At 35.9% G+C, this 25,922-nt stretch overlaps 2 protein-coding genes across 2 annotated transcripts; both read right to left on the bottom strand.

The window, feature by feature from the left end:
- Window positions 1–387: 387 nt before the first annotated feature.
- Window positions 388–16,828, bottom strand: aatf (apoptosis antagonizing transcription factor). The gene is made up of 12 exons (XM_081365256.1): window positions 16,447–16,828; window positions 15,566–15,742; window positions 15,007–15,411; window positions 14,736–14,873; window positions 12,375–12,489; window positions 11,845–12,076; window positions 9,653–9,817; window positions 9,341–9,424; window positions 9,141–9,208; window positions 8,985–9,065; window positions 7,458–7,529; window positions 388–726 (listed from the first exon to the last, which is right to left on the bottom strand). Exons 1-12 carry the CDS (start codon window positions 16,529–16,531, stop codon window positions 681–683), a joined length of 1,668 nt encoding a protein of 555 aa, XP_081221382.1. The 5' UTR covers window positions 16,532–16,828; the 3' UTR covers window positions 388–680.
- A 1,625-nt stretch (window positions 16,829–18,453) lies between these two features.
- On the bottom strand, window positions 18,454–23,135 carry lhx1b (LIM homeobox 1b; the record flags this gene model as incomplete). The annotated part of the gene is made up of 5 exons (XM_081365136.1): window positions 18,454–18,821; window positions 19,810–19,975; window positions 20,722–20,993; window positions 21,249–21,472; window positions 22,966–23,135. 5 exons carry the CDS (start codon window positions 23,133–23,135, stop codon window positions 18,454–18,456), a joined length of 1,200 nt encoding a protein of 399 aa, XP_081221262.1.
- Between the last annotated feature and the right edge of the window lie 2,787 nt (window positions 23,136–25,922).

Below are 25,922 nucleotides of genomic sequence, written 5' to 3'. Positions count from 1 at the left end.
ATTACATATAAGTATGCAAATAAGTGTGGCCTGAGATGAAATCCTGAATGTTCAGTGACTGCATGTTTCTAACAAGAAATAATCAGTGCTTGCCTTCATGCTATTCTTCGGTCTTGAGAGAAATCAAATGACAGAAGGATCTGGGAACACACTTCCATTGATTTATCAATTCAGCAATCATTCTCTCATCTGGTCCCCTCTGTGTGGGTTTCACAGTCTATTCTCATACTACCTACCAACAATGACAAAGGCCAAATTGAATCACAGCAATTCAATACCCAATTAAAATTATGGCAGTCACAATAGTGAAAGCCTGAGGTGGATAACCTAGGATTCTGTGATACCTCCGATCAGAAAACATTACAGAATGCTTCCAGAGACAGAAATTAAAACATATTGGTTTTATTATATGTGGTCATGTACTGAGTGTAAAATTAAGGCATCAATGAAGACATTTACAAAACACACATTTGTTGACAAAATGGTATTTTTAATTTAAGGGCACTAAAATGTGTCATTTTACAAATAAAAAGAAATGGTTAGTTTCATTTACAGGAAAAAACAAACAAAAAAAACCTAGGTTTGAGTCTGAGGTCCCGGAAGGATTTCACCAGCAGAAGTGTGTGAGAACAGTGCAGTACATACACACACTGGGGTTTAAGCGTGTTGAGACAGATGTTTCAGTGTGCTGGACCATTTGCAAACAGGGAACGAAACAGCTCAGACCTGAACACAAACAGAAGAAAATAGGTTGAATAAATTACTGCATTTCTCAATTCAGAAAATGTCATTAAAAAAAAATATATATATATATATATATATATATATTTTTTTTTTTTTTTTTTTTTTTTTGGTGCTGTGTACCGAGTGCCATGTTCATATTAAAATACATACACCTAGTATGACAATACACTACTGTTAAAATTTCAGGGTATATTAAGATAGACAATAAATAAATTGACAATAAATTGTTCTTTTGAACATTCTATTTGTCAAAGAATCCTGAAAAAAAAAGTATCATGGTTTTTCAGAGAAATATTAAGAAGCACAACTGTTTTCAACATTGATATAAAAAATTAAAGTTTATTTATATATATATATATATATATATATATATATTGAAATTATTTTTGTTGTTATCCGCATTATGCCTCACAATTGAGCTTGAATTTTATTGAACATTGTATGCAACCATAAACATGGTATAGTGATGATATATATATATATATATCATCAAATATCAAATAAATAAGTTTATTTGATGATATATATATATATATATATATATATATATATATATATATATATATATATATATATATATATATATATATATATATATATATCATCAAATATCAAATAAATAAGTTTATTTGATGATATATATATATATATATATATATATATATATATATATATATATATATATATATATATATATATATATATATATATATATATATATATATATATATATATATATATATATCATCACTATACCATGTTTATGGTTGCATACAATGTTCAATAAAATTCAAGCTCAATTGTGAGGCATAATGCGGATAACAACAAAAATAATTTCAACTTCACCTCAAAGAAAGAAAGATCAAGGTTATGATGAGGCACTTACAATGGAAGTAAAATTTTGGGAAGATATTAACTCATTGAGGATTAAAAGCAGAAATGTAAAGCTTTTTTATAATTATACTGATAAGAATGTGTATTATTTGAGCTGTAAATTTGTTCTCATCACTTAGATTTTTGTTTCAAGGCAACAAAATTGTGAAATTGGAAAACAAAACTGGTATTAAACAAGAGAAGAGAATCTATATACAAGTGGCATGAAGAACTAAATCTGTTCATCCATGACTAAAAGCCACAAATCCTAATAGATAAACTGTGGCCCTATTTAATGCAGAGACGACAAAAGCACACATGAACGGTCCTGAGACTGAGGTGCTAATGTCCCAGAGGGCCAGGGCTGAGACCAGGCTAACAGGACCATCCTTAATCCCAAATCCCTGTTAGAAATGCACCACCAGCGTTCAGGATTACAGCACGTAGCGGCCGTCACACAACGCATACAATCTGATCCAAACAGAACCAGGAGAAGCAGAGGGCTGAGGAGAGATCCTCAGGATCAGAGGGAAAGATGAGACCCATCTCTCCTGATGAGGTTTACCCAGGACCCTCACACTACCCAGAGTCCCTGGCTCGTCCCATCACCCCATCAGGGACAAATGCATTGAGATTATCTCTTAAGCCCCCACAGAATTTGTATGCTGCGTGTCTTCTTGCTTGCGAGAGAGAGAGAGGGTGTAGGTTGTGTGCGCGCTATGGTGTGTGTGTACTCCCCATCCTGCAACGTCAACATTAACATTCATGGGGCCAGTGGTGCATGTCGGTGTTATAGAGCCGGTGTTAAGATATGGCAGAGGGGATGTGTAACCAGGCGAGGGAAAGTGTTTATGTGTACGAGTGTATCTGGCTGCACGAGGAAAAGGTCTCCTAGAATCTCTCTCTGGCAAAGGTCACTGGTCACTCTCTGATGCCATCGGCATACATCATTATAACTGTAGTTCACCGATTGTTATGTAAATAAGACCAAGCACGTGTTACTACGCATGTGTGTGTGGCTGGCAAAGGTCAGGCCTCATTTTGTGTCATCTGTGGCTCTGATAACGGTCACAGTGTTGTTATCAGTATGTTGCGATTAAAAAAAAAAAAAAAAATTGACCACTATCATAATATACTGCATGCACTCTTTGCCATGCAGCATTATTACACTAACTAATTTCCCCCATTAAAAAAAAAAAAAAAAAAAATTATATTGTGAAATTAATGCTACACACATTACTGTATGAGCAGATTGCGAGTCTTAAGATTTGATCTGTAAACACCTCACATTATCAGATAATCTGGGCCAAACATCGTAACCGACCAGGGTCCTGGACAAGATTTTTTCTCTGATTGTCGGGAGGGTGAAATCGAGGATAAATCAGCCTTAAACTCAAGGGGTCAAGGTTAGAATTTTTTTTTACGTTTTTGGTCTCTTATGCTCACCAAGGATGTATTTATTTGATCACAAATACAGTAAAAATAGTAATATTATGAAACATCACAATTTAAATGAACTATTTTCTATTAAATTTAAAGTACTCCAGTGAGAGCAAAGCTGAATTTTCAGCAGCCATTACTCCAGTCTGAAATCATTTTAATATGCTAATTTGATGTTCAAGAAGCATTTCCTATTATTATCAATTTTGAAAAGAGTTGTGCTGCTTTTTCTTTTCTATTTTTGGTGAAAACTATTTTGTGATACAGTACATTCTTTGATAATTAGAAAGTTCAAAAGAACATAATTGACTTAAAATGGAATTTGTTTGGAACATCATAAATGTCTTTACTGTTACTTTTAATCTTTTTAACACATCCTTGCTAAATAAAATAATTCTTTTATTTTTTTCTCCCCGCAAAATCCTAGACCCCAAACTTTTGAACGGTACACACACACACACATTACATACATACACACACACACACACACGCACATTGTTTTAAGAAAAAATTAAGAAATATTACATACAGCTCTCGATGTTTCTGGTCTTTGAATAAGTTTTCGTTTCATACGTATATGCAGGAAGGAAAATGTTACTCGACAAAGCATTCTTACATAAATTACTGTGGCTAAAATCTAGTTTTGAGATTACAGATAATTCAGCCATTGTTAATCAAAATACGTTTAAATGACCTTCTGAGAAGCATACACACATTACAATGCAAATAGAGTTTGACACAATTGGTTCTGTTGTCTCCTGGTCTTCCTAAAGATGTGTGTGTGTGCATTACAGTTCAGCATAATTCATTTCATCTGTCACCTCCTTGAGTGCTTCATGTTTTCGTCCTCTACGTGCTCAAGTAGGACAGCACTGTGACCGTGATCACCAGGCCAAGTCTATCCTTCACCTCTTCATCAATCCATCCTCTCCTCTGTAATCCTGCCTCCACATCCTCCATCTCTCTCCTCTACACCTCTCCAAACAGCACAGCATATGCTGGAACCCTTAAAACCTCCTCAGGAATAATTACTGTGAGTGTTTGAGGAAAAGAAAACAATAGAAGACTACAGAGAGAAGATCAGTGTGTTCAAGGCTTGATTTTGTAGGACTGTGATATAAAAAAAATTGGATTACTCGCAATTTCCTACTTCTAAATTCTGAAAAAACTGAGATTCTAATTATTGGACAAAAAACTTCCTCACGTAATAACCTAGAATACTGTCTAACACTTGATGGCTGCTCTGTTAAGTCTTCGTCGTCGGTTAGGAACCTGGGTGTGCTCTTTGATACCAATCTTTCATTTGAAAGTCACGTGTCTAGTATCTGTAAAACCGCATTTTTCCATCTTAAAAATATATCTAAATTACGCCATATGCTCTCAGTGACAAATGCGGAACAATTAGTTCATGCGTTCATGACATCAAGGCTAGATTATTGTAATGCTCTACTGGGTGGTTGCCCTGCACGCTTAATAAACAAACTACAGCTAGTTCAAAACGCAGCAGCTCGAGTTCTTACCAGAACCAGGAAGTATGACCATATTAGCCCGGTTCTGTCAAAACTGCACTGGCTCCCTATTAAACATCGCATCAATTTTAAAATATTGCTGATTACTTACAAAGCACTGAATGGTTTAGCTCCGCAGTACTTGAGCGAGCTCTTAACGCATTATAGTCCTTCACGTCTATTGCGATCTCAAAATTCCGGCTAGTTGATAATACCTAGAATATCAAAATCGACTGCTGGCGGTAGATCCTTTTCCTATTTAGCACCTAAACTTTGAAACAGACTACCTAACATTTTCCGGGATGCAGACACACTCTGTCAGTTCAAAGCTAGATTAAAGACACATCTCTTTGACCTAGCATTCACATAATACATTATAGACTTCTATAATTCAATGTTAGGCTGCATAGATTAGGTCAGCTGGAAACGGGAACACTTCCCATAAATCCTGATGTACTCATTACATCATAAGAAGAATGGCATCTACGCTAATTTTAGTGTCTTTGTTTATCCCGAGGTTTTCCCGCAGCCTGCCGGATCCAGGCCGTATCCAGATCTGATGAAGGACCTTCGCCTGGACCTGATGTCAACGCAGTGCTGAAGTGCCAACTAGTCTCTCCCTATGGAGGATCCCTTTACCACTCTACAGATAAAGCGTCGTCGGGAAAACTCAATTCGCGTATCTACGCCGAATTGATAAAATAAAATTCTGTATCAAAATTATAAGGAAACACCAGTAATTTGTTTAGGCTTGGTTTGTATGGAATTCCAAACCTGCGCACATATATTCAAACGCACATAACTATAGAACCAATTCTTAATGCACATGTGAACCCCATCAGCGTTCCTCACAGGTTCGCGTTTAAAGTCTGTGTAGAGAGAATGGTGTTGTCTTAGCGGCCCCTAATTTAATAACAAATGATCATTGCGACAGAAGCGAATCAATCAAAACTAACTTTAGCTGGAAAATAACTTTATTAAAGAACCGCTATAAAGCCAAAACAATCTTACCTTAAATTATACGTTGATCTCTGTAAAGCTGCTTTGAAACAATCTACATTGTTAAAAGCGCTATATAAATGAAGATGACTTGAGATTTCCTGTTTTAGGTGTATACAATTTCAATATTTTTCTAAGGAATTTCACCCAAAAATGATAATTCTCATTCACTCTCCTTCATGTCACTCCAAAACTGTGTGATTCTGTTCCGAGGAACGCAAACACAGTTATTTAGCAGAATGTTCAAGCTCTTATTTGTATAAAGAAAGTGAATATTGACTGCTGTTTTCGAGAGTCTTCTAAAGTCATTTGATAATTTTGTTTGAGAAACACTGGGTAAAGTACTGGGGAGTAAACTATGGAAACTTGTTTCCACCACTGAATAAAAAAGAAAAAAGGTAAGTGCGACATCGCACAATTCTGGCTTTTTTTCTCACAACTCTGACTTTATTACATGCAATTTCGAGTTATAATGTCAGAATTGCAAGATAAAAAGTCGCAATTATAACAAGCTTCCATAATAAACAGATCAAGACTGATTTTTGTATCTAACAATATCTGATAAGCATCATGAAAAGTGTTTCTGCACCTGCACAAAATTAATGTGATACCATGTTACAGTGACAGGAATATCACAGACTTACTACTAATATATACCATGGTACTGAATGTGTGTCATTGATGTACTACATAGGATTTTAAGGTACTTTGATGAATACCATGGTATTACCCCAAAAACAGGGTAGTTTAAGGTATATTTTTGCTTGGGTAGTCCATATATATATATATATATATATATATATATATATATATATATATATATATATATATATATATAAATAAATGCAACTTATAGGTTGATTAAACAAATTATTATCAATGTTGAAAACAGTTGTGCTGCTTAATACTTTTGTGGAAACTCTGATATATATATTTCGGGATCCTTTAATGAATAAAAACAGAAATCTTTTACTTTTACTGTCACTTTTGATCAATTTATTGTGTCCTTGCTGATTAAAAGTTTCTTTTCATTTCTTTACAAAAATAAATCTTACTGACCCCACTTTGAACAGAGGTGTATGTATGCTGTTTACTATGAAAACATTATGTTTTGATCACTCATAGGAAAATGAAAAAAAGTAACTACAAAACACCTGATATGTACAACAGTCTTTGTCAAACCATGAGAAAACATACAAATATGAGAAGGGGGATTAAAGTGAAATCTTTGACGCGTGAGTGTTTGTGTATTTGCATATCTCCAAAGTGTGTTTGATTAGCCTGTTCTCTGTTTGAGGAGGATTACTGTTGGCTGACAGGACAGAGAAACACACAACTGAACCATTAATTAAACGCATGCGCGCGCGCACACACAACTTTCTGCTGGTGTCCTTACAACACAGTAATACAGTAAAAGTACAAACACAGACTGGCACACAAAAAGCCCACTCAAATCATGCTTTGACAGTTAAAAGGACAGTTCAGTCAAAAGTGAAAGTTCAGTCATCATTTGTTCACCCTCATGTTATTCCAACACCATTTTTGTTTTCTTTTTCCATAGAACACAAAATGAATCATATTGCAGATTGTTCTAGCTGCTATAAAGACAGTTTGTCTGTTCCTCACATAAAGCTATCGTATGGGAATGTAGCGCACAATGCATGTGAAGTGCTTTTCTGATGCTGCTTTGTCCTTTTTTTCCACATCTACTTTCCCTGTATGGAAAACAGCAGCTGGGATTCTCTGCTAAACATCTTTTGTTCCACAGTATAAATGACAGCATTTTCATTCTTGTGTTAACTACACTGTTAAACAACTTTATACACCATATGAATATGATTTTACAGCAGAAAGAGAAAATCAGACATGAGAAGAACATAAGACGTCACTCACCGGGCTTCATCACTCATGCTGCTGTTGTCCATAGGACCCATGAAATTCATCAGCTTACTGTGAATGTGAAACCTGACAAGAAGTTTGAAAGAATGACATGTATAAACACAAACAGTCTTGAGTAAATTGAATTGTGAGGTTTCATTGTGAGTGATTTTGAACTCATTTACATTACAAACACACAATTAATTGAGATGTGTGATAAGAGATGATATCTGGTGCTTAGTCAACAGAAACAACCCACCTCATTCCTGTCATATCATCTATCTGGGCGTAACTGAATTAAGCTACCAAATAACAGCATATGACTTGATGCCAAAAAAAATGGCTTTGTAAGCTAATAAAATAAAAGCAGTGTTATGTTAGTATCATTGAGATACTATTATAGTTCTTAAAGGGATAGTTCACCCAAAAATGAAAATTAGCCCATGATTTAGTCACCTTGAAGTCATCCTAGGTGTGTATGACATTCTTCTTTCAGACGAATACAATCAGAGTTATATTAAAACATGTCCCGGCTCTTTCAAGTTTGATTGACGCACAACGTAATGATGAACGCAATAGCCCAGCCCTGTGTGTTTGAACCGCGAGAGGCGTCAATTGCCGTCATTACGTTGTGCGTCAAGTTCAAGTGTTACTCTTTTGGCGTAAGTCGATGCGTACGGCCGTCTGCCGGAAGCTACTTATTTTAGTCGATAAAGTTTTAAATATGGGTATTTTTCTTACACGAACGCATCGCTTCACTACAGAAGACTTTATTAACCCCCTCTGATCTGTGTTGAGAACTTTAATCATGAATAGATGCGCTTTAATGGACTTCCAAAGTCAAACTGCCATTCACTCTCATAATCAAGCTTGGAAAAGCCAGGACATTTTTTAATATAACTCAGACTGTATTCGTCTGAAGGAAGAATGTCATACACACCTAGGATGGCTTCAGGCTGAGTAAATCATGGGTTAATTTTCATTTTTGGGTGGACTATCCCTTTAATATTTTTAATTAGTCTTTATTTTTATAGTTTATGTTTTCATTTTCTCTTTTTTTCCATTTTGAATTTGTTTTTGTATTGAATAACTAAAATAACACTGTATCGAAAAGCTGCGATAGTTGTGCTAGTGTCAAAACAACATTGCCTGAACATTTTAATTTTTAGTATTTCAACTTGGCAACTAGTTGAAATAATTTATCTTTTGAAATATTTTATTTCAGTTAATGACATTTTTGATGGCTTTAGTTTACAGGCCATTACTAACACCAAGAGTAAAATAAATTCAATCGTTTTCTTAAAGCAAAATTGAATTAAAACCGATTTGTTTATAATTTGTTAAATTACAATTAATTGATGACAGATGAGACAGACAGAGAAATGAGAATTTGGGTGGAAAATGACTCATGAAAATGTCACATTAAATATAATTTCTTAATTTTTCTTTTGATTTTGGGTGGAAATATGGCTTGGAAATTTCATAGACAGGTTTTGTGAGTTCTGAGCATATCTCGAGTCTTTCAGCAGTGTTACAGCTTACCTGATCTTCCTGCCTTTGCTGGCTTTGGTGTCCACCTTCTTCTTGATTTTACTTCGTAGTTTCTGGATGGCAAGCCACTGCCTGTGAGATCAGAAGTTGAGTTACTATGGCCAAATACACGCGACGCATGAAAAATTTACATGCACACACACTCACTTTCCCATGGCCACTTGATCATTGGGGTCTGTCGCACTTGTTTTGCGCTCAATAAGCTCTCGAAGTAGCTGTGAAAAGAGAGAGAGCTTCCTGAAATCACCTCAGTATGTCTACAATCTCTTTATAGCTACTCATCAATGTACTCATTGTTGTTGACAAATAAACTGCATAATAACAATTCATCCTGTCTGTTTTCTTACCAGGTGATAAAAGTCATCGTCATCAAAAATCTCCTCGTCCATATCTTTGAGGTGCACATTAGCTTTCAGTGCCAATTCAGCTGCCTAAAACAGAGAGTGAGCTCAGTCAGTCTTCAAGCATGAGATTACTTTTAAAAGTAGTTTTACATTATTGTGTTACTCCTAATACAATTACACTAACAGAAATATAAAAACTCATTTTCACCTACTGAACTGGCTGGCTTGACTAACTTAAAGATGTTTTGCTCTTAACAATGCTATAGCAAATCTACAGAGCAGTATATTCAATTAAAACTCAGAGCCATGTCTTACCTCTCCCTCTGTGACAGTGCTGTCCATTTCAGGCGCGATGGGCTCCGGCTTCCCCAGAACTCTGTATTCAGACCTGCGCGTCTGTGTACGTCTCACCAGCCTCTCTTTGTCCATTAAAACCTGCTCCACCTGTGTCAAGATGTTCCTGTCAAATGCCCCAAAACCCTGTGTGATGGAAAAGACAAAGACATTGTAAATTACTAGTGAAGATACACAAGCAGTTGACAAATCAAGAAGCGATGACGTGAGCAGTGTGACGTTATATTCAATCTAAAACTAAGCCCCAGTTTCACAGACAAGGCTTAAGCCTTAAATGTCCTAATTGAACTAAAGCCTAATCCTGGCTTAATCTAAACCCTGTCTGTGATACCGGGCCTACATTAAACAACACATTTCTTCTATATTATTATAAATGCAGTTATGATAATTTAAGAAAAAACAAGTTCTGTGATTTTGGGATACAATCCTTCTTAGTGTTCAATGGTCCCTATCATTCACTTTCGGTTTTCGCCCACTATTCTTCTTCACTGATGAAGTCTTGCCATCCTATGTGTACAGTTATAATCGTAAAGATTGTTTTTAGAACACCAAACAATTGGGGTGTTAAAGGGGTCATGACATGAGACATCAAATTTCCCTTGATATTTTGACAAATAAGGGGTCTTTGTACCATTAAAACATCCTGCAAATTTCATAGATTAAAACATCCTCTTAATTATAAACCAACAATTTATTTAATAAAGCTTCAAACACGTCTTGTTTTGATATTGTGGGATCTGTGACATCAATTTTATATGCCTGCCTCCAGAGCAAGACATCATCGCACCATAGGCCCCGCCCACTGGCACCATTTAGTCGCTTAACGACTGACATTTGCCAACACTGGATGTGAACGTCACATCAAAAGCAAATAGAACCCATTATAAATCACTGACGCTGTCTACACTGGATACAGTAAACAGATGCATGTTCCATTCAGTTAAGTATATCGTAGAGAACATTGGTGGCAATGGTCTCCACAATCAACTTGGGCTCACAATATGGGTATATGCAACCCAGTTCAGTTCAGCTTGGAAACAAGTGGGTGGTTTCTTTTAATAAATTTCTTTTTTATGGATAATGTTTTCAAAACACTTAATCATGTTCAATTGCGAGTGACGCGCCAAGTTGTTCCAAGCCTGTATGATTTCCTTTCTTCTGCTGAACACAAAAGAAGATATTTTAAAGAAGGTTGGTAATTAAACAGTTGCTGGTCCCCATTGACATCCATAGTATTTTTTTTTTCCTACTATGGAAGTCAATGGGGTCCATCAGTCGTTTGGTTACCGATTTTCTTCAAAATATCTTCTTTTGTGTTCAGCAGAAGAAAGTCATACAGGTTTGGAACAACTTGAGGGAGAGTAAATGATGACAGAAATTTCATTTTTGGGTGAACTATTCCTTTAATGACCTTAAGTTATTTATTTTTTTCTACATTAGCCCATCATGTATCTAACCATCCAAAAGCAGATTCGGCATTAAGAGCTGGAAAGATCGCCTTAACTGGCAACTCCGCATTGAGTCACTGGCAGCGGCATGCACAACTTTTGTTTCAATCGGATTGAATTCATACCGATTGATAAATCTGAATGTATTGTTTACATGTTCATGTCGTTTGTGGATGAGAATCTGAAACAAGGACATTTGTCCTGCTCCACTTCACTTCTCCTTCACACTTCACAGTGAAAGGAGAATTTTAGAATGACGGGACACTCATTTATATGACACTTTACTCAACAGGAAGAACAGCTCGTTCTACGCGTCATATGTTGTCCTTTCAGTTTCGGGTTTCAATCCGATCAATGGTTTATATGTTCTCTCGATCGGATTAGAAAATGAATAACCACCCCTTTCAATCTGATCAAAATTATTTGTAATAGAGCAGACACTGAGTTTTTTAATGGGTTATGTTATAGCCCTACTTGTTTTTATGAAATATCTGTATTGACTGCATGATCATATGACTGTACTATTTACCGCCATGCGAGCCATAAATTAAAGCTTGGCGAGCCACGCAATGAGTAACACTGGCATATATATTTGTTTTTTGATGTAAAAAAAGAAAACTAACTTTATGAGTGAACCTCAAGTAACATATTAAAATAATAAAAAAAGTTTATAAACTTTTAGGTTATAGACACTATTTTTTTTACCTTATTGCTCTTGCCCGTTGTGAGCCGCGTCTTGTCATACCATTTCTGCAGGGTGGCATCACGGTAAGGCAGAAAAGCGGCAAAGCGTTTGGCCATAAAGTTGGGATACTCCGCCATTTCCAGTTTTCGTTTGGGGGGTCCCTTCCGAACTGCTTCCTGTTCTTCCTCTTGGCCATCATCCCCATTTTCCATATCTACCTCACTGTTAATTTCTTCATCATCTTTAGGACTGCTATATGTGAAAAAAAGAAAAAAGAAATTCACATAAGGAAATTAGATGCTGACAGTTTAGACAACAGAAGAACGATGACATGTAAGAAGCATCCCAAAAGTAGTAACCTGTGATTAGTTCCCATTGATAGATATAAATAAAGAATGAGAACAGTAATTGATATTACAATACCATGGTTTTTTGGTTCATTAATAAAATGTGGAATCATTCCACGTGGACGTGGAATAATTCAGCCAAAAAGTAACATTCTGTCAACATTTTCTTAATAAAAATGTATTTTAAAAGCAGAATTTGGTACCTGCTGGCTCCCCAGGTCTTGCCTTGAGAAATAGCTCTGGTTTCAGGGTTTTGATAGAGCAGCAGATCTTGGAGTTCCAACAGAGACCTCTGTAGAGCCTTCAGGGCTTTATGACCTACCACACACAGATATGAGCTTATCATACAGCATGTGTCAACCACAACATTAAGTCAGCACACTTCTGTAAACACAAGGTCATTACAACTCACCTCCTCTGATCTTATCATTTCTCCACTATACTAATTAAAAACATCAAAAAAAAACACAAAGAAATAAATTCTACAGCCCATAGCATACAAGCCATAAAACAAGATACTGACTCCATGGTATAAAAAAAAAAGAAAAAACAAGCTTAAAGGTTAAGTGTGTAATTTTTCAATTTTAAAATGATGTCAGAGACAACTAGAAGTTAGTCATTTGTGGAGAGGTATGAAATCAGATTTAAAATCCATAGACGTACATTGGAAGAACAAGTGCCATTTCTAGCACAAAAGTTTACCCGTAATGCCCAAAACCATACCAAAGCAAAAACAAAACCTAAAGCGAAAAAATTAACCAAAGCAGAAAAAAAAACTTATCCTGTTAGCTATAAAAAATAAGTGACTTGCTATTATATAAAATATCCTAGTACTAGAAAAATCCTAGAATTCCTGCAGAACCAACATACGAAACACTACTAGCCTTGAAACAAACCCTGAAGCCTATGTTATAATTTACTTTACATAATAAAGAGCAAATAAATAAAAGGACTGGTGTGTGGGTGTGTGTGTGTGTGGGGGGGGGGGGTTGCACAGATTGTGTCATCTTTACAGCTAATCAGAAGTATGCACACACAGCACCCTCTCCTTTCACCCCAAAGCAACGTGCTGTTCAAAATTCAGGAGGACGGTCCCACATCAATCATTCGCTGGCAAAAGGACCAATGCAATAAATATGCAAATGAGGAGCAGGTAGTCTCTCTAAGCACCCAGATCTGCCTGAGAAAAAGGTGCACAAATGTATTAATTGCTCAGAGCTAGAAGAATCCTGATATTAAAACCAAAAGTGATTTTGGGGTTGTGCTTCCTTAGGGGATATTGGTTAACTGCACAGGTTTAAATTATGATAAAGGCAGAAATTTAACTGTCTGATCATATAATTCCTCACTGACTGTGGACTCGGAAATAGACACAGGATGGGAGAATTACAACGAGTTTCATGCCTTTTGTTCATGTCGGTTAACCGGATACAAGCATATAAACTACCTTTAAAAGATTTAGGGTCGGTAAGATTTTTTTTAAAGTAGTCTCTTATGCTTACCAAGGCTGTGTTTATTTGACATTTGAAATATGTGTGAAATATTATTATTACAACTTAAAATAACCATTTTTTTTACTTTAATATGTTTTAAAATGCAATCCGTTTCTGTGATGGCAAAGTTGACTTTTCAGCATCATTACTCCAGTCTTCAGTGTCACCTGAATCCTACAGAAATCAATCTAATATGATTTGAAGCTCAAAAAACATTTCTTATTAGCAATGTTGAAAACAGGCGTGATGCTTAATGTTTGTGGAAACCATTATACAAATGAAACAATTTTTCAAGATTCTACGACGAATAGAAAGTTTGAAAGAACAGCATTCATTTTTTTGTAACAACATAAATGTCTTTACTGTGACTTTTGATCAATTTAATGCGACCTTGCAGAGTAAAAGTATTCATTTCTTTAAAAAAAATCTTACTGACTTCAAACTTCCCTACTTTGCGTAGTTGACCAATAAATTAAACATTAAATTTAAAATGTACTTTAAGAACAATGGAAAGGAACACCTTTATAGTATTAAAGTTACAGTAAAATCAAAATTGAAAATAAAAAAAATCTTTTTTTTTTTTATTCATGTGCATACTTTAATCAAAATAACTTCCACTCCCTCTTGCAATGATGATTTCTTCTCTGATGACATTTCCTGGCTGAGGGTGGGACTTCAACCTCTCCCATTCAGTAAGCTGTCACTCACATGGGATTGCAGCAATACTAAATGACAACGGTCCAATCAATTCCCGATGGACAAACTCAAGTCCCGTCCTACAGATTTTCTTGTTCGAGAAGCCGTTTCTCTCGTCACAAAAAGGAAGACTTCCACTTCATGCCAACTTTAAGTGAAGTATTAATATTTGACGTCCGAATTTGAAACACAACATTTCAATAGGTAATGCGTCAAAATAAAAAAAGAAAAGAATGTGGCTAGAAGTTGACCCATGTTCTGTGAAATTTCAGACATATGCACATTTGCAACTACCAAAGTTGAGTTAGGATTAAGGAATGATTAGAAAAACACGGTTCTTTTTATATCACTGTTAAATGGAGTCAATGCACTTACTATTTTTTAAAGCTTCAGCGTATTCAGCCCCTCCTCTGCTCTTGAACTCTGGGAATGTCTGTGGCTGTGGAAGCTGATTGGCTGTCACAAGAGCCTTCTGCATTTTGATTCGCCTTTCAAGCATCATGTCCCAAAGAGCTGGAGAGATTTGAAAACAGCATAAAGTTGAGTAGTATTTTTCTGGTATTTTTCTTATAATATATATTATAAATGTATTGTTGTTAATCATTTATTTTTAGAGCACATTGTGAATGTGCTTAAGTATCCATACCGAGTTGATTTTTCACTGCTTTCCCTTTCTCGACCTCTTCATCAACTTTCTCTTTAGAGAAGGTCCTCAAGGCTGATTCCTCTTCTTCACCTTCCTCAGAGCCTACCTCACTCTCTCCTTCACTGGCTGTTGAGTCCTCTTCTTCCTCACTGTCTCCCAGATCATCCATTGCCTCTGTGAGTTTCATAAAGTCTGTGCCCTTCATTTTAGAAACCAAGCTGGACATCTGTGAACTATCATCTCCATTGAGATCCTCCTCGACATCGGCGTGATCTTCTTCATCATGGTCACCATCTTCATCCTCCTCCTCCTCATCATCATCATCATCTTTGATGCACTCCATGTACTTGTCCAGCATTCCATTTTCTTCTTCTTCATCATCATCATCATCATCATCTTCATCAGCTAAAAATTTGCATATAAGTTAGTTCCTCATTATTATGCACAGATAGATATATGCAAGTTATTCATTAGTTGATATAACCAAAAAGTGTAAACCCTTTAGGCCGCAGGGGTGGGCAAACTACGGCCCGCTAGGGTAATAAAAATATCACCTCACCTGATCCATCCAACTCTTTCTGTAGATCTTTTCTGGATGTTGCCTTTCCACAATATCGACGATCACCGTCAGCCAGAATGGCAACGGAGCGCCTCCGCAGATTGCCAGATAAAAGTTCGGCATCATCATCTTCATCCCCACCTTCATCAAACTTCTCTATGACTTTGGCTTTCGTCTCTGCAGTTCAAATAAATGAAATATTATTATTTATTTTAGCTAAGTACTCATGGGAGTTTACAGTTAATCATTAACAGGCAGTGATACATTTGTTATAAATAAAACCTGCATATAAGGTAAAAATATTGACTATATCACCAAACCATAATAATGACTATGTCTATAGCATAAAAACAATGCCTTTCACATGTGTTGTAGTGTAATTATCAATAGGTCCTGCTGTAATAAGTTTCCTCTTAATATGTTCTTATAATTAATGTTGTAGTATCATGGTACAATGATGGTGTCAGATAGTAATACCATGGTACTGAATGGTTACCATATTACCAAACAAATACTCTACCATAGTATTTCCATGATACTTTAAAGAATAACACGGTACTACCACGGCAAACAAAACACACCATGATACATTGTGTTAGTGGAAACTTAAAATAAGTAAACATTTGAACAAAAATAGCAGTTATTTAGTATTATTTAATGTGTGGTTATAGTAATTATTAGGAATATCGTATTTATTACTAACTTACATCAAATGTTATGAGTCGTTGATCTTAATAAGTGTGAAGTAAAGTCAGCTCTCAGTACACTGAGGCATGCAGACACATCGTGCTTGCAATGGAGGTGACAGATTGGCCATTATAATAGCACTAAAATGCCTTACAACACGTTAAATTGACGCTTATGATATGTATGTACAATACCTTCATCTTGGTCGTCCTCGGGATCCACGAAGTTTGGTAAAGGATTTAACAAATCCTCGAGCTGCTGTGATATGGAAGCTGCCATGTCTGTCCCACGCTACACCTCTAATGACATCATCGGAGCGCGCCCGAGGAGCCGTCTCGTGACGCGCACACAAAATAGGCTGGTGTTTGTTTGATACGCTAAGTACACAGTCGATTGTCTTACTTTTCTCAGACAGAGTGAGTTTAACAGAGTGTTTAAATCATTAATACTGCACATTGTTATGTTCTAGGTAAACCTGCCATAATCAAAGCAGTGGTTGTGTGGAGAAGAGAAATATTTACCCGACAGATCGAGGATATAATTTTTAAAAGGATAGTTCATCATTTACTCACCCTCAAGTTGTTCCAAACCTGTATGCATTTCTTTCTCCTGTTGAACACAAAAGAAGATATTTTGAAAAATGTCTGTAACCAGACAGATGGGCCATAGTATGGAGAGAAAAAAAATACTATGAAAGTCAGTGGGGCCCATCAACTGTTTGGTTACCAACATTCTTCAAAATATCTTCTTTTGTGTTCAAGAGAAGAAAGTAATTAATACATTTTCCTATAATGTTTTTAATATAGCTAAAAACAAGCATGTTAAGGCAAACAAATTGAGCTGTAGGTCTATACAAAAAAGTGAGATAAATATAGGCTATTTTGCTTTCAGCACGATAATATGGAGCATTTTACATAATATCGAATCAATAGCTGCATGCTAGTATATTCGAAATAAGTAGCTTACATATTTAAAGAAAATGCCAAAGGCATTTTATGGCTATTGTCTACTGATTTGCAGCGCTTATTTCATTTTATTTTACAGCCAAATTGACACGTCTAAAACATCATTAGATTAGATAAATAATGCAATTTATGCTCATGAGAAATATTGCAGCCTATAGATGTGATTCTGTTATTCTCGAATAGGCCACTGTCAGTGAAAGTTCATAAAATCTAAATTTTGCCAGTAATATTTCTGGATGTTCAAAAATATATTGAAAAGTTCAGGTTTTATGAACGTTCATATGTTTTACATTTATTACATTTAGCAACAAGGATGACCTCCTAACACTGACATTATCAAATCCTCAAATAAAATCCATAAAAACCCATCCTTTTGCCATTTGTCCCACTATGAATGCCTCTGTGTCCTCTCAGTTTGTTTTAACAGTTCTAAAATGACAGATTATCAAATAATCCTATGCCAGTCGATCTCAAAAATGTACATGTATTTGCGCTTCATTTGTCAACATGTATTTATGGTTTTGTTTAGTGTATTCTTTGTGCAAACACAATATCATACAAACTAATACAGCGAATCACAAGATATAAATTGAATCAATACAAAAGTTTGGTTCCTTGCTTGAAGAAAAAGTTCATGTCAGTATCAAGAGGGTTGATATTTAAACCCCTGAAGAAAATATACGTAAACAATTGACTCCTCTCTCTCCGCTGACCATATATGAAATGATTTATAGAAGGTAGACTTTGTCTTATAATTCAAGTCATATTTCATTTCAAATAAAGGGTTTGTCCCAACAATTTTAATTTTCCCTTTTAAAGGCAAAACGCTCAGAGACTTGGTGGAACTCATAACTCCACCGCATGGAGAGCAGAGAAAGATTTTGGTGTGAGATGATTTCAAGTGTCATTATGGCAAAGCCTCAAAAGGCAAAGAGGTCTGAGTCGTCAGGTTATGATACACGTGTGAACAGACACACCAGGTGTTGTAAATATAAACATTCTGTTTCAGCTTTTCTTAAACTGTCGTTGTCTATAGCACAGCTATAAGGTCTGCAGACCCATATTTGACATTCCACTTTCAAAATACACAAATGCTGCTTAAATAGATAAATACATTAAATAAATAAGTAAACGCATGAACAAATAAATAATGTCAATAAATAACTAAATAGACATTTCGTAGCTATGAAATCACACATGAACAGACGTTTGTGTCCTGAATTAGTCTGTTGTTTGCTACCACACCGTTCCCTCGTTCATCTCTGAGGACAGATTGCTGTATCCATTGGCACTGAGAGAGTTCAGGGATGTGAAGGGTGGAGTGGAGTCACACATGTCAGAGATGCTGTGGATGGAGGTGGGTGCGCTGGGCTCTGGGCTGGGGGAGTCCCCTGGGTGATGCGATATCATCTCACTGAAGCATTGTGTCTCATTGGAGGGGTGGTGTGCTCCGTGATGATGGTCCATGCTCCCGAGAGGGGTTCCAGCTGGGCCAGAGGAGGTCATGAATCCTAGATCACCGGGAGTCTGGGCTTGGGAGGACGGTGGACCCTGAGGGAAGTAGTCGTAGTTTGAGCCCGGGCCATAGTACTCGCCTTGATAGTCTGTAAGAAAGTGGAGATCATCAAATGATCATTACATGCGATCATTCAAAGCCTTCTCACTTGACTTCCTCACAAAGGCGAAAAGCCTGACTGCACATTTGTCGACTGAAATCAGGTCAGTCAGGTGTAATATTGATGTAATTACTGACTTTTGACTTTGTAGGGCAGTATGGGTGAAAACTGAAGACTGTATATCAATACATTATGACTGCTCAGTATTTTTGTGTATTTTCATATTGAAGGTCTATGTCTATCATTAAAAAATATATCAGCCTTATATTTTAACAAATTTGTAAATATATATATATAGCTACAACACATGTAAACAATTTTTATTTGTTTTTATTTTTGTAAGCATGGAATTTAGTTTTAGTATTAATGATTGTGTAATAAATAGTTTTAAGTTTTGTATACATAGCCTATATATTAGCCTATTGTCAAATAAATGCTTTAAATTAAATGCAATTGTATAATTGTTCACACACACATTTATATATGATATAAAATAATAAAATAATATGTAATAATAATGTTTTCTGCGTGTTTGGTTTTATTTTTGTAAGCATGGAAACATTAATGATTGTGTAATAAGTTGTTTTAAGTTTACAAACATATAATTATATACATGTATAATTATATTTATATTATTTTAATATTATAACATATAATAATAAATTACCAGACTTAAAAAATGTTATTTGCGCAAAATGTAAAATGTAAAAATGTAAAAGCTTTTTTTTTTACAACATGGAAACATTAATGATTGTGTAATAAATATTTTTATTATATATATATATATATATATATATATATATATATATATATATATATATATATATATATATATATATATATATATATATATATATATATGCCTTAAGGCCTATAATAACTGTAACTTACTGCTGCATTCCAAAGAATATATTAGTAGCCTATATGCTATAGATGCATTTTTGTTTCTAGTTAATATTCATGAATATTAACTAACCGCCATAAAAAGAGAAATGTCCGTTGGCCATGAGCTCTCCTGGTTCCATCCGATCGCCCAGCGCCCTCATTCTCCTCGGACTGCGGAAGAACAAGTGTCTTCTGCCGCCCAGCGCGCTCAGCTGCTTCATGCGCCTCTCTTTAGAGCGCCGATTCTGAAACCACACCTGCGAGACAGAAAATACGCACATTAGTTTCCATATTAATAAACCCCAGACACTGAGAGTAACGTTGTTGTTTGACAGCACGTGGAAAACCTAACGACTAAGAAAAAAGAAAACAATGAACTGCAATAGATAGCCTATTTAGATGAAGCACGTAAACATCGCGTGAAGTCATATGTAAAAAAAAACAAAAAAATAAATAAATTTGGAGAATTTGATTTTATACCAAAATCACTTGTCATTATTTCTGCCACAATAAAATAGAAATAATGACATGCTCTCCACGTTTAATATTCCAACCCTATTCGTCACGACGGGTCGTTACTGCAGACAAGACAATTCAGCACTATTATCTACTGAATGTCATTGACTTTTTTGTCATTTAGACATCACGTCAGACAATTGCAGGGGACATATTTGCATACCATCACGCCTATTATCTGGAGTAGGCCAAATTATACAAAGCTGTCAGTGCAGTTATTTTAACTACACGGAAATATTCTCCCACTTACCACTTTCAGACATTTAGGCCTACATTAGGCTATTTTTAGAGACCTTTCTAGTTGTTAGGCCTACTTGTTTTAACCAAGTTGTTCATACGCCACCAGTAAATACTGACATATTAAACGAACAGTTCCCACTATGAGCCGCGGTCTATGCGTAAAATAGCCAACGCACACCTGTGCGCATTCATCAGATAAACTCTCGCTGCCAAGTGACTTCAGTATTCGAGTTTTAGGCATACTTGCCTGAATGACTCGCATATTGAGGCCTGTTTCCTGCGCCAGCTGCTCTCGTATGTGTCTGGTCGGTTTGGGGGTTGCGGCGAAGGCAGCTTTCAGCGTCTCCAGCTGCTTGGCTTTGATAGTAGTTCGCGGCCCGCGACGTTTGCCACCCAGATTCTGCTCGTCGTTTTCATTGTTGCAGGTTTCCTTGTCTGACATGTGTCCAGTCTCAGAGTCTTTATCGTCCTGCGGGTCTTGAGATTCTGGAGATAAGCTCGGGTCACTGCACGTAGTAACTGTAAAGAGCACAGAAAACATTTAGTCATGTCTCTGTCATATTATATGGATACAGTTCTAAATAAATGCGCAATTTATATTTTCTTTCAAAATGTGCCACAAATTCGAAGACAACACACATTTACATAGCCTATATAGGTAATCAGCAGACACTGAGAGAGAGAGAAAAAAAGCTTAATAGCCTTGAGTTTATTATTAACACTGTTCGTGTAATTCATCGAGCAGACAAATTTATAATCTCCAAAATGACTCACCTGACAGAAGGGTTGCGTCTTTTCCGACGCTGTTATTCACGTAATCCTCCTTGCAGACAAATTTGTATTCATCCAGTATGTAAAGTTCTTCGCCAGTGGAAAGCTGTTTATTGCACATGATGCAGGTGAAACAGTTAAGGTGAAAGACTTTGCTTCGCGCTTTCCGAACTAGATCACTGGGCGAGATCCCCTGCGCGCAGCCTCCACATTTAGTGCCGTAACGTCTGCGAGAAGAGCACAGGCATTAAGATATAATAAAGCCATGGAAGTCAAAAAAGCGAGTTAAAAACCAGTCTTCAAACTTCACAAAAACAAACGAATAAAATAGATACGAAAATGTAGCCTGTGAGAAAGATTGTTGGCACTGCAACTGTTTCATGAAAGCAGGTTCACCCATACTGATTTTTTTTTTCTTTAAAAATTCTAATTTAATTCCTGATTCCATAGTAAGTTTATTACATGACATGTCTACACTTTAATTCACAGTTGTTTGCCAGAACCACCATAAAAGGTGTTAGCATTACAGGAATGTTGGTGACTGTGCTTGTGGATGTCATAAGATGATATAATATTAATGTAGGGTACCAATTATTATTACCATTATAACAATGTAAGTCAGGGGGTATTGGCTACAACCAAAATCCGTATGATGGCAATACATGTCAAAATTGGCCTCTCCAGCAAATATGGTAAATAATAAAGACAGAGCAAACTAACATAAGAGAAAGACGCGCGACACTTAAATATTGCAATAAACATAAACAAATAAAATAAAAATACAACGAAAAACATTCCAATGCATAAAGCTGATATATAAGGTACTATAGGGTGACACTTTATTTATAAAACATTATTTTAACAATTGCATATTGCCATGTTAAATGTAACATAAGTTAAGTCTTCCAGTTTTTTACATCTAAAACATTTTTACAATATTTTATTGCACAATGATCTTTATAATAATTGTTTACACTATGTGGAAAGGTAGGTTTACCAATTCACTTGTTTTTACTGTTGTGTTTTACATTCTTGTTCTCTTAAATTGCATTTTATATAGGCTAAATCCATTTTCCACCCACAAAGATGCATATATAGTGTATGCAGAATTACTCAATTTAAATGTTCAGGAAAGAGTTGCTCATATGTTCAGCCTTGATTTGACAGAATGTATTAACAGAATAAACTTCACAAGCCACAATATACATTCTTTTGTCTCTGCGCTTGCATGTAAATGCAGTTCGCTGAAATGGTTATCAAATGCGTTCTGTCTGGATTTCTGTGGCTTTCCTCTCGAGCTCATTCATTATTCAAATCCACTTATCGCATCTTTGCTCGAGCTTTTGCAAACAAACGCGTGCGCTGCGAACGATTGAGGCGAGGCAGGGAACGCATCCGTCAGGTGCTGCTGGAAATCTCATCCCCTCGCCTGACACTCATACCATGTAAACAAAGAGAACTGTTTTAGTCTGTCACGTAACAAGTTGTCTAGTAGCCTATTCGGGGGGTTAAAATGTGATGTGCACCAGTCGTATCGAAATGTCTCTTTTTATATTTCATTGTGCATTTATTATTTAGCCATGTTGAATTTTATAGGCTACATGGTGTGTATGGATTATATATATATATATATATATATATATATATAGGCCTTTATATAATTTTGTTTTTTCATGGGAAAATAATCTAGTTTAAGACTTCCTTCGATTCAAATGCTCACCTGAAAAAGTCGTTTTTGCAGTAGAGTCGTCCTTCTCTTGAAAAGCATCTATCAGTTAAATTGCATTTACAGTCACAACATTGCACGCATTTTGCATGCCAGGCTCTATCCAAGACGTTGAGAAGAAACCTGTCCAGAATAGGCCTCTCGCATCCAGCACAGTGGATCATATTTTGTGACTCCAGTCACTGTGTTGCTATCCTTGGTGAGAGGGTAAAAATCGGTTGCCAAAAGTTAGAGAACACTACGTGGTCCTTGATCCAAGTAAACAAAAAGTCATCAAAAAGGCAGGCATTGAATGTATTGCATCCCAAAATTTTGCCTGAAGATGACAGCACAGAAACGGACAAGTGTCAGCTCCTCTTTAGACGATTAAACATACGTTGATGGTTTAGCATTAAGATGAATAAAAACAAACTTTAGTTGAAGTGTTAGTTCAATCTAACGTGGAATGGATACTTATTCTACATTTAAATCAACAGAGCGCGCGGAATCTCCAATGTGCCCAGTGCCTGAACAGGAACAATAAACGCGTAAGGGTGTTTAATTCGTTTTTTTTAAAGGTAAATTCAATGATTTCAAAGTATATCACATATATTCCTGGTGGTTTTGTTTGATTTCCACTTGCATCTCGCTCTTCTTCAGTCGCTGGCATGCGTTTGGATGCTGCCGAGAGACCTTATTCCCTGCGATCTGACGTCACGCTGGAACAGAACCAATCAGATTACAGTAATTTAGGTGGAAAACACTTTCCCCTGCAATTTCTGCTGCCTATACAGTCCATCTGGAAACAACACAGTGAGTATTAGCAAACAAACTTGCATGTTGACTAATTACATTTTAAAAATATAGTGGAAGTATTGTGTAAAACATTTTTTAATGCAATGATATTTGTCTATTTTTCTTCATTGATAATAAATTAATTAATTGTTGTTAGAAATTAATAATTCACACGAAATGCAAGACATGGATTTAAATCAAGCACCTTCACTTTCATTCTGAAGGCTACTGGCGTTTTTTTTTTTTTTTGTGAAGAACGACAGATTGGATTTATGGCATTTCATGACCCTTTAAATCTCAGCATAGAAGGATCTGCAGAATAATGGAAGCTTGTTATCAACTAAGCAATCCTTACCTGAGGCAATTTGAAGCAATTTGATTTGATATTTAATGCAACATGAAAATAAGATTTTTCTTTTAATTATAGATCACTTATTGCTTAAATAAACAGACTGCATGCGATATTGTTAGGCCAAATTATTCTATTAATACAATGTTATTTATTATATTAAACATTTTTATATAGCCTACTACACTAAAATTTCGTTTTGTCCGCCAACGTTTGTCAGTAACGAAATGTAGGCCTTTTTTAAATATTTTACTTTGGCATATATATGTGAATTCATAGTGATAAAAAAAATTATGCACAATTAGAAGAAAAAAAAAAACAACAACAACACGACCTCGACAGCCATGTGGGAAAAGAAGGACACGGCCGTTTCCAGCTCAGATTAATGTTCCTCTGCGATTGTTCTTCAGTACGGGTGAGAGGGCAAGGATCACTAATGATTATAATATAAAGTCTCTCCGGCTGCTGGAGATATTATCAGCGCGCTGGGAACCACTGGAGGAGCTGCACAGAGAGATATGGCCACAACAGACAGCGAACAAGCCTCATGCCTGGATGCTATAGATATCATTAGCCGTGGGATTTGATCATCAATGCAATGAGAGAACGTGTTCTTACGACTTTATTGTTTTATCAAGACAAGTCATGCGTGCGTGCTTTACGCGATATCTAATCTTACAGCAGAACTTAGAGCAATGAATCATGCAATAGGCCTATGTGAAGTAAATAACCTCGGAAACTGTCAAAACACTATGCCATCCATAAAAATAAAGGTTCCAATTGGGTTTTTTTTTGCCAAAAACAGCAATGTCCTGCTGATGTAAAGAACACAGGGGGGCTTTACTTATCCTTTGTTAATGGATGATATGCTATTTAGAAAAGGCTATAACTTAATCTCTGATTTAAACTGTAAATATATGGTGCTAAAAAGTCTCTTTTTTACGTTTCATAAAGAGAAGTGCTTATATTTTTAAAAAGAAGATTTCTAGGGTTAAATATGGTTGTACATTTAATTATTAAAATCATTGAAGCACTTGGATCCCTCTTTTATTTTTTTTTATTTTTTTTACCAATAATAGGCTATAACATCAAGAACTCTATGGAAAATTTGTTCTTGATAATATCATTCTTTGATGAACCATTACACATGTTTATTTGTATTTTTCATAAAAAAAATGTTAGGAGTTCTGCAGAAGATCAATGTGCTGTTACAATGCATCTTTGTGAAGAAAGATGCATCAGCCTTTAAATGTGAAAGAGGACATGGCTTTATTCTCACAGGGAAAGTGATATCTCACCGGTGTCCGACTTGCACTTTTATGCCTGCGTGGAATATTTGTCAAGCAGATGAAAAATATAGCCAATACAAAAGAAAGGGTTGTGGTCAGCTTGTGCAGTCAACTTGAGAGAGAGAGATTGTAAAACTTAATGTCTTTTGTGCTTGAATGGGTGTAAAGACATGGTGAACTACAAAGCCAAGTAAATCAAACACCACGAGTGCTTAAACATCATACACCATCTTGTTTATTATTTGCCATTGCTTCAGCTCGGTTTGAAGGATTTGCACGAGTAAGATTGCGTAAACTATTGTTTGAATCCTCTAGCTAAGACTGTTGCGGTGAACCTGACCTTCTGCGTTCAGCCTCTGTTGCTGTTAGATATGAGGCTGAGCTCCCACTGTTTGTTTTGGATTCCACTTCATCTCATTAGCACGTGTTAATTACTGCTAATTGAGTTCAACAAGATGAGATGGCAACCCAGAGGGACCGCTCATTCACATAATTTGCCGAAAACATAATTGATTATGATTTGCCAAATGAAACCACTT

This window comes from Scardinius erythrophthalmus, assembly GCF_964197995.2.
Source record: "Scardinius erythrophthalmus genome assembly, chromosome: 5".
In the NCBI taxonomy this organism is placed as follows: Eukaryota; Metazoa; Chordata; class Actinopteri; order Cypriniformes; family Leuciscidae; genus Scardinius; species Scardinius erythrophthalmus.
Note: the sequence above shows the minus strand (reverse complement) of the source record. Positions and strands in the feature narration are given on the sequence as shown.

Bases quoted from the DNA above. Each gene is read 5' to 3' on its own strand.
- aatf (XM_081365256.1), bottom strand. From the start codon at position 16,531: ATGGCAGCTTCCATATCACAGCAGCTCGAGGATTTGTTAAATCCTTTA. The intron at 14,874-15,006 runs GTATGGATACTT...AAATCTCTCCAG, and splicing joins AGCAGTGAAAAATCAACTCG to CTCTTTGGGACATGATGCTT. The intron at 9,818-11,844 runs GTAAAAAAAATA...TCCATCACACAG, and splicing joins CAACGGGCAAGAGCAATAAG to GGTTTTGGGGCATTTGACAG.